Raw genomic sequence first — 14,306 nt, forward strand, 5'->3', positions numbered from 1 at the left:
AACGGAGTGTTTTGCAACTGCCTGACTTATAATATGGCTAATAATACTGGAAAAGCTAAATCAACGTCCCAAGTATACAGATTTGACGATATTCTTGCAGAAAAAAGGAATGTGAATGTCTCCTTCACGATTTGCCCAAATATACCTGGGTGACTTCACACTAAATATCATGTAGTTTGCTACTTCAACTTATCAGTCTAACTTTGCACATACACTGCTGCCAACTAGAGTGATGGATGGCTAGATGTGGGACCTTTCTGTTGCATTTCAAAGATGGTGGTAGAAAAACAAACAAAAATAACGGTTGTTTTTCTCTTTGTATTTTCTTCTAGCAGATCTATTGTGTTTTTTCTCCTACATTCAATTCACATTTTCACAAACTTCTAAGTGTTTCCTTTCAAATGGTACCAATAATATGCATATCTTTGCTTCAGGGCCTGAGCTACAGGCAGTTAGATTTGGGTATGTCATTTCAGGCGAAAATTGGAAAAGGGGGGATATCCCTAAGAAGTTTTAACTGCCATGTTCAGGGGCAGAACGACGGATTTCTACCATGTCAGCTTGGGGATTCGATCCAGCACCTTTCGTTACTGGCCCAACGCTCTAACCACTAGGCTACCTGCTGCCCCAAGTCACATCTGGAGGAAACCTGGCACCATCCCTACAGTGAAGCATGGTGGTGGCAGCATCATGCTGTGGGGATGTTTTTCAGCGGCAGGGAGACTAGTCAGTACAGAGGGAAAGATGAATGGCGCAAAGTACAGAAAGATCCTTGATGAAAAACTTCTCCAGAGTGCTCAGGACCTCAGACTGGGGCGAAGGCTCACCTTCCAATAGGACAACGACCCTAAGCATACAGCCAAGACAATGCAGGAGTGGTTTCGGGGACAAATATCTGAATGTTCTTGAGTGGCCCAGCCAGAGCCCGGACTTGAACCCAATCAAACATCTCTGGAGAGACCTGAAAATAGCTATGCAACGACACTAGAGGATCTGCAGAGAATTTAATACATTTTAGAATAAGGCTATAATGCAAGTCAAGGGGTTGGAATACTTTCCGAATGCGCTGTATTCATTGTTTAAACTGGTGTTCGTGAGAGAGTCACCTTTCCACAGAGGGGTCATATTAGTATATAGCCCAAACTGTTTGGATGCTACAGACAGAAGTTAGCAGATCGGCTGTACCGACTTCAGGCGCATCCTGTGACGATTGTGGGGGTCGTAGAGCAAAACGGAGAACACCATTGTGTTCGTGAGAGTCATCTTAGAGGATTCATAATAGTTTGTAGGCCAAAATGCTCCGACTCCACAGATGTTTCTGGATGTCTCATGATCTGACAAACACTGCTTTAGCTCTGCCACCTTTCACCGCAAATGCGGAAGGGCGACATCAGCGGATGCTGTTGATTGAGACGCAACCCATGGAAAAAACTGATTATTTATATATATATATTTATACACACACACACACACACACACACAGTGGGGCAAAAAAGTATTTAGTCAGCCACCAATTGTGCAAGTTCTCCCACTTAAAAAGATGAGGCCTGCCCAGCAACAGCCCCAAAACATCACTGCTCTAGAGGAGATCTGCATGGAGGAATGGGCCAAAATACCAGCAACAGTGTGTGGAAACCTTGTGAAGACTTACAGAAAATATTTGACCTCTGTCATTGCCAACAAAGGGTATATAACAAAGTATTGAGAAACTTTTGTTATTGACCAAATACTTATTTTCCACCATAATTTGCAAATAAATTCATTAAAAATCCTACAATGTGATTTTCTGGAGAAAAAAAAATCTCATTTTGTCTGTCATAGTTGAAGTGTACCTATGATGAAAATTACAGGCCTCTCTCATCTTTTTAAGTGGTAGAACTTGCACAATTGGTGGCTGACTAAATACTTTTTTGCCCGACTGTATGTATGTATGTATATATATATATATATATATATATTCCTTACCTCAGTCTACCTCTGCACGTTTCAGCCGTGGATATAAGGTGAGGAGAGTAGCGGAGGACAGCTAATGGGGGCTTTAAAGCTGGTCTTATCCTAACCTCTCTTCTGTGGCCCAGAGAGCTTCAGTCTCCTTCTGCAGGCACCTGATTGGTCACCTATGCACCAACTACAGCACAGCTGCACCAGAAACTTTGTGGACGCTAATCCCTGCATTACACCCAATCCATAATTCACACAGGGGGGGATTACTACTGACCCACTCTGCGCACGAGAGAGAATTTGGGCAACCGTGCAGTCGGCACCTGCTGGGTCATTAAGACTGTGTGAGGTTTTGGCTCCATACGTCACAGGAGACAACGTGAGGTGAAAACAAACAACAGTAACACTGCTAAATAGGACAAAGATATCGGCCATTCTGTACCACACTACATTTTCCAACCGGCCTGTTTCACATCTAACTGGATCCAGGCCAAGTCCCCCATCAGTTGAAACTGAGAGCATTCAAATAATATGAGTCATCCTAGCAAAGCCTCAGCTCTCACTCACTCACTCACTTACTTCCTGCCTCGCCCTCTCCCTCTTTTCATCTCTCAACCCACACAAAAATGACATCAAACCCCCGCGACTGCTCCAGAGGGATGAGTGTTTTGAAAACGCCAGCTCCCGCAGCCCTTTTTCTCAGAGTGAAACCTCGTCGCTCAGGGTGCTGACAGCACAGACATAGAAATCCGGCGCTGTTGTGCAACAACCGTGGCTGTGCAAAAGGTTTCACACGTACGGTACGAGGGCACAGCAGCCTGTGTGCCAGTGGCCCGTGGAGGCAGCAGGGAGTCAGAGACACAGCGGGACTCCACTATAATACCATAAAGAGAGGAACTAGTTTACGCTGTGCGGTGGCTCGGTCGCTGCAGTTCAAACAAGTGTCCGTTTCCTTCTCCGTTCAGTTACATCCTTGGGTGGAGAGAAAGGAGAAAAGTAAACTCCTGAAGTAATAAGATTGTTTCCCTAACTACTGAGAGGATCAGTATGGTATGCTGTACAGTAGAGCGCTCTATCAGTTCTGGTCTTAAGTGTGTGCGCAAGCATTGTTCACTGTGTGTGAGCAGCAAAGGCACTATTTGTGGATGGATCTACTTTACAGTAAAGGCCAGACATCCTCCTTTCAGCACATTGTGTGACTATCATTGGGCAACACTTGGGTGATATGGGGACATTGGGAGATGGTGTTGTTATAGAGTGAGATGTTTGTTTGAGATAAACTGACACACAAATGCCTTTTCTCTGACCTAAATTTTTTTTTAAAGCCTACGACAAAATGCTTTCCTCAGGTAACTTAGAAATTCCCCCTGAAATAACACAACCAGACTACCTGCCGAGCAGATGGCACAAATGCACATTTCCATTTTCTCCCAGGTCCTAGATAACAGCCAGTCGTTTAAATAAGATGGCTTAAATGAGGAACAGACCGTCATAGCAACTTCGATGTCTGTCTGAAACATCAAAACATTGGTAGCTGTAGGCTCAAATCACCATGGTGCGGTTTCTCTGCACGTAGCCTGAAATGTCTTCAGAGGGGAAATAGCCGTAGTTGCCTGTATTCATATCAAATAGGCAGTAAGTGGACTATGAAGCAGTGAGCTTTAGTCTACTGCTAACCTGACGTGATATCTGCACAATTACTATCATGGGAAACACTAACTCTGTCCTTAGTAAGACAGTAGGCCCTATTCTCTGATTTGCCTAAGGTGCAACGGTTAGAGACAAAACACTATCTAATGATGGGCATAGATCCTATTTTTACACACTAATGCCATTCATAGTAAACAGGATAGGGATAATGAGCGTCTGTCTCTCACCTCTCGTCAACCACACGTGTTCCGAGCTGTCGAGCTAGAGGGCATCTCTCACTTCGCACAATGAGAGCCACACTAATATCCTCAACGCTAGACGGTGAACGATCCGTTTAAGCAGAGCCTCTCCTTCCCTCGCATGCTTGTCAAGAGGGGGAGGCGGGGAGGTAAGGGAGTCTCTTATTCTCCATCTTTTAAAAAGGTGTTGATCATACTTTATTTCCACCTCCACATCTCTGCATGCTGGTTAAAGGAGTTCCCAGGTGGGCCTTTAACCCTCAAAATGTCAGACGAAGTGGGTGAAAAGAGACATTCATATCAAATGATACAAGTGATACAGCGAGTAAGTCGGTCGCTGGCCAGAGAAAGACTTGATCCAGACATGCAGGGTTCCTCTCCAGCTTGGGGCCGGATTGTGCGGAGCAGGATGGAGAGGAGAGGATAGAGTGAAGACAATCTGGGGGGGGATCCTAAAATCATTTCTGGGTAACAATTACGTACTTTACAGTGATTGTTTTCAATTAAAAATTGTCAAAAAGAAACAAATAGGTTCTTAGCAAAGGGCAATTTCTCAAGGAATAATACTGTAGGGCTGTCTGGGAGTGGTCTGAGTGGGAGGGGGAAACAGGAAATGAGCAGTTATTGGTTTGGAACTCTTTGTTATTGGTCTATTAACTACAACATTGAAAGCTAAAACTCCATCCCACCAAAACAGGTTGACATTACAAACAGCTCCTTCACTAAAAGAGCATAAATTTCACAATGTCACAGTATTATTCAAACCTAAGTGTGGAAATGTATATAAAACACAGGAAAAATCACATTTATGACTGCACTGGGCCTTTAAGTTACTCCACCAGAAGCAGCACATAAATCAAGGGACAGGATCGGCTCATCTTCCTCAGACGAGCTACCCAGCCCAGGAACCCTTAAACACACAGACACAACGCTATTGTGACGGCAGAGCAAATAAGGACCCGGCTTCTGTAACCGCAATGAGATCATCTGGGCCACAGACTCAATGTCTCGTTTCTTTTTGTGTTCAGGCATGGGTAGGCCCGCTATGTTATTAAAACTATGTCCTGGTGCAGAAAACGAGACGGATACACTTTCATGACAAGAAATAAAGCAGATTGTGGTTATATGATATGACCTCCAATTTCTCTAAAAATGGATGTAATAGCAGTATACTAACTCCATAATGTAAAAGTATTATAAGCTCCTCGAGGGGCCATTTTGGTGAGAGATTAAAACTCACTTTGGTGGTGGTGGCAGCAGGCAGCCGCAGTATGCTATTTTCTCTCACAGAAGCAGGGAAGATGCCAGTATTTTTAGCGTGCTAACCTCCGGCCCATTTTCTGGGCCCTTTGCTGCGTTTGGTACGGATGTCCCACTCTCTAAATAGGAGGGGATTCCATTGTGTGGAGACAGACAACCTGAGAAGTACACAGTTGGCTGGCCCTCCGTGTGATGATGTTGCAACATGCTGACTCTCCAGAGGAGGACCAGAGGGCAAGGGGATGGGCAGACGGCCATCTTGCTTTCGGTCAAAGGGAAAGAGTTTGTGGGGGGGTTTTAACCCTGTGAGAATTATGCACAAGTTTCTGATGAAATAAATTGACTTTCCCTGTAATAACCTATTATACGAGAGCAAATGAACAAAAGAATAGTGTAAAATAAGAAACAAATGAGGACAGCCGACCTTAAAAGATTAATAATACCAGGCTCTAGCTTACCACCTAGGCAGCATGCTAAAGAATGCAACCCCCCCAAAACATGGGAATGAGAATGCATAGAGGAAGTCTGGGTTGATAAATGTCCTTGGTTCGATACCTCAATAAATTTATGCATGTTCTAGTATGAGTGGGTGTGGATGAGACACGAAGATGGTGGAGGAGAGTTATTTTGAGAGAGAGAGAGAACATTGAGAAGAGCTCTTGCTATGTAGCCAGCCAAGCAGCGCACAAACCATCTGAAGAGATAAGTAAAGAAGTGATTACAAAAGGCTGGCTCAATTTCTGACAGTCTGACGCTTGACTGCCTCCATATACACCGAATTGATTTAAATGAAGAGGCAATGAATATTTTAGAGTGGAACCCCCTTAGCCTAAGCCATTTCAATCTCCTGTTCTCTCTCGGTGTGTGTGTGTGACAAGAGAGAGAATGTATTTATTGATAGTGAGATTACGGCCTGTTGTCACCATGTCTGCTATTGCTTGTCTACTTTAAGCTCCGATGAATCAATGACACTGGCTGAATCCTTTCTGTCCGCTTTGCTTTGTTCATGAAAGTGGGCTTTACAGAGTAAACCCACCCTTGTTTGGGGATTTAGCATCAAACCCAGCTCACGTACAGTACTCTGACCAATGCCCCAGACTAAATCTCTCTGCAAACAAGCCGACGGCCGGTGGATCCAAGCGTGAGTGCAAACAGTCTCCGCACAAATATGCTGAATTTCCCTCATGCTCGACGTCTAAAGATTTTTTGCAACGTGCCGCCCACAGCAAATGGAACTGTTGAAGTCAGCGCTGTTGTTTGTGTGTACGTGAAGCAGATGCGGTGCCAAGTGCAAATACTCAAGGTGACGAACCACACCCATTTGGCACATATTTCAAAAACATTAACGTGTGAGCGCGCCGCGTGACCAGCTTGCCACTGGTAACCTTGGGCTGGCGAACGCCCAGTTCAGAGAGGCCTCTGTATTTGGTAAATGATGCATTGCATTAAAGCGATGACTGCTTTGAAGGTTGACGGCAGGGTGCCATTTGGGGAGGCGAGTGATGGCAGGTTGTGAAATGCTGCCCCACGGCCTTTCCCAGGCACGGCGTTGAACTCCTTTCACCCTGCGCCATTACAAACATACCTTGATGACAAAGCAGGTCGTTCTGTGGGACAGGGCGCTCTATGCTTTCAGCCATCCGACTGGGCCACTAAATCACTGTGTCTGCAGGGCTGACAGGAGCAGGCAGACGCACGTGAGACTGTGTCTGCTGCTCACCCTGTTAAAACAGGGGACCTTGCCCAATGCAAGCCTGTCCATCCATCTAGCCTGTCCCATCAGGTTCACATCAACACAGCCTCAAGGGAAAAATACCCGGTCCATAAAAGCACTAAAAGGTCATCAAGGTGTTTGGACATGAAAGAGAAAGCAGAAAAGGCACTGACAAAAAGGGTAAATGCTGTGGTTCAAAACGGGAGGGTAGAACAAGTCCTGCAGTGTTCTTTTGAAAGAACACCTAAAAACTTAAGCGCATGACCAGTGATGATCTGTAAACTTATCTATAAACAGTGGGGTTAGGGTTAGATTATAAGAGTGCATGGCCATTAAGGCCAGATTGTTCTTCAAGATGTTTCAACGTTCATAGATGACCAGCAGGGTCAAATAATAAATCACAGTGGTGTAGCTATTGCGTGCTGGGAATATGGGACCGAATACTACACTTTTGACTACTTTGTTTATAAGGATCCTTAGGGGTGTCAAATTTTGATCCCTACCTTTTGGAGAGAAAAAAAAAGATTACTTGTAAACAAAATCTTTCTCTGAGCAATTGTATTCGTGTTAAAGCATACAATACACCTCAGTATTTTGTATTATTTATTTTAAACAGTCCTTATTGCACATCTTTATGTCTTTATCAGGGGTGTCAATTTCAGACCTCACTATAGATCATGCTTGAACAAGCCTGGTAGGATGACAATTTTTCCCAGTTGTTATGCTCAGCATCTCTACATCGCATTGTCACAAAACTCCAGCTTTTTTGCCGTGCCAATTTAGTGGAACAGCCGGTTTTTTAATGCTAAGTTGTTTATGGACGGTTTCAAGTCCCTGGTGCACACTGCCAGATGCAATTTGTACGTCTGGGGCGAAAAACAATATCTGTAGTGCATTCGCAAAGCCAACAACACTGCAACCGTTTGGCGAGAGCTTCCACGTACTGTAAAACAACAGCACCAACAACTACCGGACGGTCTAACTACGCTGGCGCTTCCAAGACTTCAACCCTTGGAGAAACCGCACGGGTTTACACTTCACCAGCAAACTGGAACTCTTCCCCTCAAACTCTTGCACCCCTCACTTGCCCTGCCAAAATCACTCCTGCTTTTGGAAAACAAAAATACCATCTGTTTTGTGTGTGTGTGTGGGGGGTCACTCTACTGAAAGGACTTCCGCACTTAAATACCACATGATTCAGATTAGGCGAGCAGTTAACAAACCCCCTCCAATACAGGCGATTAGAGCCAATAGGCCACTACTTGGTAGCTCTGCCTTGAGAAAAAGTAAAAGCTTGGCTCCTTGGGCTGCTGTCGGCACACACCCTAGGCAGGCCAAATCAAATCAAATCAAATTTATTTATATAGCCCTTCGTACATCAGCTGACTCAAAGCTGTACAGAAACCCAGCCTAAAACCCCAAACAGCAAACAATGCAGAAAAGCACAATAGGCCTGAGAGAGGGAGTCCAAGCCACTGTGACTGGAGCCCACCTTGTGCCCCCCCCCCGCCAACCCACCTCCCCGTGCAGTGTGTGTGACAGTCATGTGAAAAAAGACATGCACATTCCTTCATGCATGAGCCTGTAATTGCTGTAAGGATTCTGACAGGAGCAGCCCTCTGAAAGGAATGGAACCAAGTGCATTCAATCGACTTCGCTGATACTGGGCATTGTTCTTCAGCACAATAACAAATCAGATTCCTACTGGTGTTGCTGTTCCTTATGATGAACACAACTCGCTGACGTGGCTGGATAGAGAGAACAGTTCGCTCGGGGCAGAAATGAAATATTCTGTAAATATATAATACTGTAAGTAGTAGTAGCTGATAATGTTGAGTCTTAGACCACACCGAATGTTAATCTGCCATTTAGGGACCACCCGCTGGTGGACGTCTGACTTCCGACATTAGGTTTGCAAATTACAACCGGCACTCTGTTCAGAGATGCTAAGTACTCTCTCCCGGCAAACGCTAAAGGGGGGGCCTGAACCCTTAGAGGCAGTTTGAGACAAGTTTTACTCCGGTGGAGATGTCACTGAATGTACTCAGAGTTGAGAGAATATCTGAAGGGTCACCCGATGAATAGCCTAATTGCTGTAGATACACGCGGAAGAGGCCTGCCAAGAAAAAGCCATTATATTGCTATGAGACCGGCCCTCTAAAATGAAGCACACTGCTAAGGTAAAAGTGTACCATCTATTTCCTAACCCATGTGCAGTGGATTACACAGCATAGAACTCCCTGCATCTGAAGTTCCATTTCAAAAGAGTGGGATAAAAACAGGTAAATAAAAAGAGAGGCGCACCAGACGTTGTTTGACTATCCCAGCCCTCTTTGGTTTAGCACAACAACGTGAACCAGAGCTTGGGTTCAGAGGTCTTTTCCTGGTCCCACCCTCTGCTAGCCTCCTGCATATTAGCTCATATGGTTTAAATCAATGTCGCCACTAGAGCCGTTCACTGGGCCAATAAGATAATAGCGTACGGGCTGGAGACCGCAGCTCAGCGAGGGCTGGTGCTGTCTGTGTTGTGTTCAGAGGAGCTGTATTGCTTTAACCCTAGTCGAGATATGACCTCCTAATCAAAACCAGCAGCATGGGAGCAGTTTCTGTCTGTGATTGGTGTTGTTGTCGATGTGTTTCTCAATGTCCAGTCCTTATCTCTGTTCAAACCTCATGACTTAAGTAAACACAGAATCAGGTCAAGCATATTAACTTACAAACTCTGGGGCCTAGGCACATTTTTCAATACCCTGATGAGAAACATACACTTTTTCATCTACTTCTCTTGTACATTTATATAGCCCAGATTTAGTGAGGAATTAATCCCGTCTCAGGATATGAGAGCGCCTGGCTGTTATGGTCACTCAGCTGTAATCAACAAGCAGACCACTTCTACTATAAAGTCCAGGTGTGCTTTGTGACTGAGTGGCACAGCGGCTTACCCCTGTGGAGGTACAGAATGAAATGACCCTTCAAATGATAACTTTGTTGCCACAATAAAATCATCCCAATTGCTACAGATGCACTATATAGCCCATTCTGGAAGTGCAGAATTTCCCTCCATGTGTAAACTACTGTGTTTCAAGAGGAAATAATAACTTCTATCTGATAACATTTTTTAAATGGACTTGGACTCAAATCACGATATATGCTAGATCAGAAGTACTCAAATCTTACCTCACAGAGGTCCGGAGCCTGCTGGTTCTCTGTTATACCTGATAATTCATTGCACACACCTGGTGTCCCAGGTCTAAATCGGTCCCTGATTAGAGGGGAACAATGACAAAATGCAGTGGAACTGGCTTCGAAGTCCAGAGTTTAGTTTGAGGGTGCTAGATGTTCAGCAGTATACCACTATCCTCATGCCCCCCCATTTAACATATGAGCCTACTCCATAGACATGAGGGTCAGAGCAGCATCTGACAGGAAAACAACTAAAGTTCTTCCAAATGTCATTGCAAAAGTACAATCTCAACAACAGCAACATTGTAGGTATTTCTTTTTTTATCGGTGCATTGAGATATTTATACAGTATCAATAACTATATAATGATTACAGATCTGCATAATTTTGCTACATAACTATCGGTAAATCCGATGATAATATAGGTCTACGCTTTCAAATTAATCTTTATTGTTATTATTATTATTATTATTGTGCCCTCAATGGAAAAGCATTTAATCATTTTGAAGACGTGTATATAAAAGGCTACGTATCTACAGCAATGGCTCTAGAATAGATTATTGCAGCAGCGAATGTTAATGACAGGAGGGAAGTTTGATCTGATTACATTTGGTATGCCTGGATAAAACCTCGTGGATATTAATCAAAAAAGCAATAGCTTGGATAACATTGCCTGCATCATAGGCTATTACGCGACTGACAGACATCCTTGTCGACGATTTCAAATCATACTTAAACGTGGGTGATAGAAGACCGGAATAACAAACATGCGTAAACTATAATGCAGTGTTGAGGTAAATAGTGATGAGAACGAATTTAAGAGGCATAATTCTACACTTCATAAAACAAATATCATATACAGCGATAGAAAAACATTGGCGTAGTTCGCGCGAAGGGCTTCGCGTTAAACTTCGCCGATTAGTGAAATTAAGTTAACGAGGCAGTGAAAATGCCACTTACAGTGATTTGAGCCGTTCCAGTGTTGGTTTCTGATGGACGAGCTGTAGGGATGGGGCACTCCAGACACAAGTCCTTTCTCCGGGATCAAACATCCTCTGCTCTGGTTGTAGTAATCCATCATTAAAAACGGGTTCGGGCTGGGATTCAGTCCCACGACGTCCACACTCTCATACATCATATGTAGAGAGAAAGCGTGAGGATTATTGTCAGATGAGAGAAATAATGACTGCTGCGCTCAATGACTTGGGCACAAGAAAATAGCAGCAGCAGCCTTGTGGTTTTCAGTTTGCTACCAGCAGAGGTAGTAGAAAGGCTGCAAACTGGTCAAAACGGCAATGGATTAAGAAGGGGAATAAATCCGTTCATAGACACACTTGAGGTATCGGATCCACTAGTTGGTCGAGTCAATCCGATGCAAACCTATAATAAATGTATGGAATATTCACCTACACTCAATTTGAACACATCGTTCAAAAGAATGGTCAACATGATGTCAAACTTGAAGTCTAGAATTCGCCAAATTATTTGTTTGATCGAAAAAGCTTAATAACTTCAGCCAGACATATCAGTTCAATGGCCTTCCTCAAATAATAAACAAGATCCAAACCAATATAGGCTACCCTACAAATTACAAGAATACCTGAAATCACGCAAAGGGGTCCCAGTCCATTTCAATAACACTGCAACCACATCAGAATAGACAAAAGAGAGCAGTTGCAGATAAATCCGAATGGAATTCCGTATTTAGTTCCAACTCGTCCTCTGGGGTAAGGAAGATTGTCTGCCCAAGGCAAGAGCTCAAACGGGACAATCAGCCTGCTGTCTGTCTGCCTATCTACTTATGTTGTCCGCCGCTCAACACCACCAATGCACCACGACTTGATTTGTTAGATATCTTGCCCTTCTTGTTTTTAAAATCTCCCGATTCGCAAAACACAATCTGTTCTTCTTGTTTTTATTTAGAGAGGACCCGAATTCGTTCCCACACAAATTGTGTGGCTATCATGTTCTGCAGAATGTGACAAGGAATAGCAGCTGGGCTTTGGCTCCACCTTCAATCGCTTCTTTTTTTCTCGCTCCCTTTTCAGTGGTGGCTCCTCCCACATTTAACCCTTCACAGACACCACTCAAACCGAGCGGGACGTGGGTCATGGAAGCAAGCACACAAGCCCCCTGGCTCCTTGCCTCACTCTAATGTAAAAGTGGGTGGGACTTTAAAAAGTAACGTTTTGAACGACACAATTAAGTTACGTAAACTCATCTCTCTTGGCATGTCTTTTCAGAGAGTATATGAACATAATTGAGTTTTCTATGAGCCTGTAGGCTACCTCTTTTCCTAGAAATCATGTCTACCGTCACTCGTCATTTGGGCTCCTCCTTCGAACTAATTTGACCCCTTTCTCCGTGCTCTCATCCTTCACTACCCTACGATTTTTCTCCCTCGTTCCCTGTCTCGCTAATTTGCCTAATACTATGCAGCTGAACTTTTCTTGAACCCACGGAAGAAAGCAGCCTCACCCCCCAAATAATCCACACACTGACTTCCCACCTTGTACACTTGCTATTACACAATCAACTTTCCTCAAGTGCTGCTCTCACTGAACCAACGAAAATAGACTCAGAGCAGAAACCAGAAGTCAACCAGGCCCTTTAACCAAGAAATGACACTTTTTCCCACCACAATAACATCCACCCAGTAGTAGCTGGACACTAATTCAAATGAGTAGATTCAGCTATTTCAGCCACACCAGTTGCCGACAGGTGTATAAAATCGAGCACACTTCCATACAATTTCCAAAGACAAACATTGGCAGTAGAATGGTTCATACTGAAGAGCTGACTGACTTTCAACGTGTGACCATCATAGGATGCCACCTTTCCAACAAGTCAGTTCATTTTATTTTTTTGCCCTGCTAGAGTTGCTGTAAGTGCTGTTATTGTGAAGTGGAAACATCTAGGAGCAACAACAGCTCAGCCGCAAAGTGGTAGGCCACACAAGCATACAGAAGGGGACCGCAGAGTGTTGAAGCGCGTAAAAATCGTCTGTCCTCGGTTGCAACACTCACTACCAAGTTCCAAACTGCCTCTGGAAGCAATGTCAGCACATGAAAGCTTCATAAAATGGGTTTCCATGGCCTTGCAGCTGCACACAAGCCTAAGATCGCCATGCACAATGCCAAGCGTCGGCTGGAGTGGTGTAAAGCTCGCCACCATTGGACTCTGGAGCAGTAGAAACGCGTCCTCTGGAGTGATGAATCATGCTTCAGCATCTGGGAGTCCGACGGACGTATCTGGGTTTGGTGGATACCAGGAGAACACCTGCCCGAATGCATAGTGCCAGCTGTAAAGTTTGGTGGATAAGGAATAATGGTCTGGGGCTGTTTTTCATGGTTTGGGCTAGGCCCCTTAGTTCCAGTGAAGGGTAATCTTAACTTAATCTTAATACAATGACATTCTAGATGATTCTGTCCTTCCAACTTTGTGGCAACAGTTTGGGGAAGGCCCTTTCCTGTTACAGCATGACAATGCCTCCATGCACAAAGCGAGGTACAGAAATGATTGTCGAAATCGGTGTGGTAGAACTTGACTGGTCTGCACAGAGTCCTGACCTCAACCCCATCAAACACTTTGGGGATGAATTGGAATGCCGACTGCGAGCCAGGCCTAATCGCTCAACATCAGTGCCTGACCTCACTGATGCTCTTGTGGCTGAATGGAAGCAAGTCCCCGCAGCAATGTTCCAACATCTAGTGGAAAGCCTTCCCAGAAGAGTGGAGGCCGTTGTAGCAGCAAAGGGGGGACCAAATCTATATTAATTCCCATGATATTGGAATGAGATGTTTGACGAACAGGTGTCCACATACGTTGGTGTAGTGTATATAAAAGTTATTTATAAGTGTTCTAAAATAATTAGAATGAAGTTTGCTACATCAAGCTGGTGAGGTTGCAACATCGTTGCCACTTCCTACTGAATATAACCATGCAACATTTTTACAGAAGCATGCAACAATGTGGTACAAATAGCAAATACACAAAACAAGTTTTTATTCCATTGTAATAACCATTACAACACTAATCAAATAGCATGTTGAAACGAATATCCATTGAGATCCAAACGATAGATAATACAAACACTATAACTCCAAAACTATGATGACCAATTGACTAATACATGATGTTTCAGGCCTGATACCTCTGCATACCACAGTGCTGGCAGCGTTTAGCCAGTGCCTCATCCCCCATCAGGTGCTCAATATTGGTACATCCCAGCCTCTGGTTCACATCTGAACCACAGGGCCATGACTAGGACTGAGTGAAAAGGTGTTAGAGGAATTATTGGCATTGTCCACAGCAGGGGT

General features: G+C 44.2%; 1 protein-coding gene across 8 annotated transcripts in view; it reads right to left on the reverse strand.

The window, feature by feature from the left end:
- raraa (retinoic acid receptor, alpha a) overlaps window positions 1-14,306 on the reverse strand; it is a 227,348-nt gene that overhangs the window by 45,576 nt on the left and 167,466 nt on the right. Inside the window, exon 1 of one of the 8 annotated variants that reach the window (XM_029629345.2) lies at window positions 10,948-12,020. The exons of 6 other annotated variants lie outside the window; for them this stretch is intronic. In XM_029629345.2, coding sequence (XP_029485205.1) covers window positions 10,948-11,125 — 178 coding nt within the window. In that variant the 5' untranslated portion in view covers window positions 11,126-12,020. Of the gene's footprint in view, window positions 1-10,947; window positions 12,021-14,306 lie in introns of those variants that run through there. One more of the 8 variants, XM_029629351.2, reaches the window with a different exon arrangement.

Source organism: Oncorhynchus nerka, linkage group LG23 (assembly GCF_034236695.1).
Source record: "Oncorhynchus nerka isolate Pitt River linkage group LG23, Oner_Uvic_2.0, whole genome shotgun sequence".
NCBI classification, from domain to species: domain Eukaryota; kingdom Metazoa; phylum Chordata; class Actinopteri; order Salmoniformes; family Salmonidae; genus Oncorhynchus; species Oncorhynchus nerka.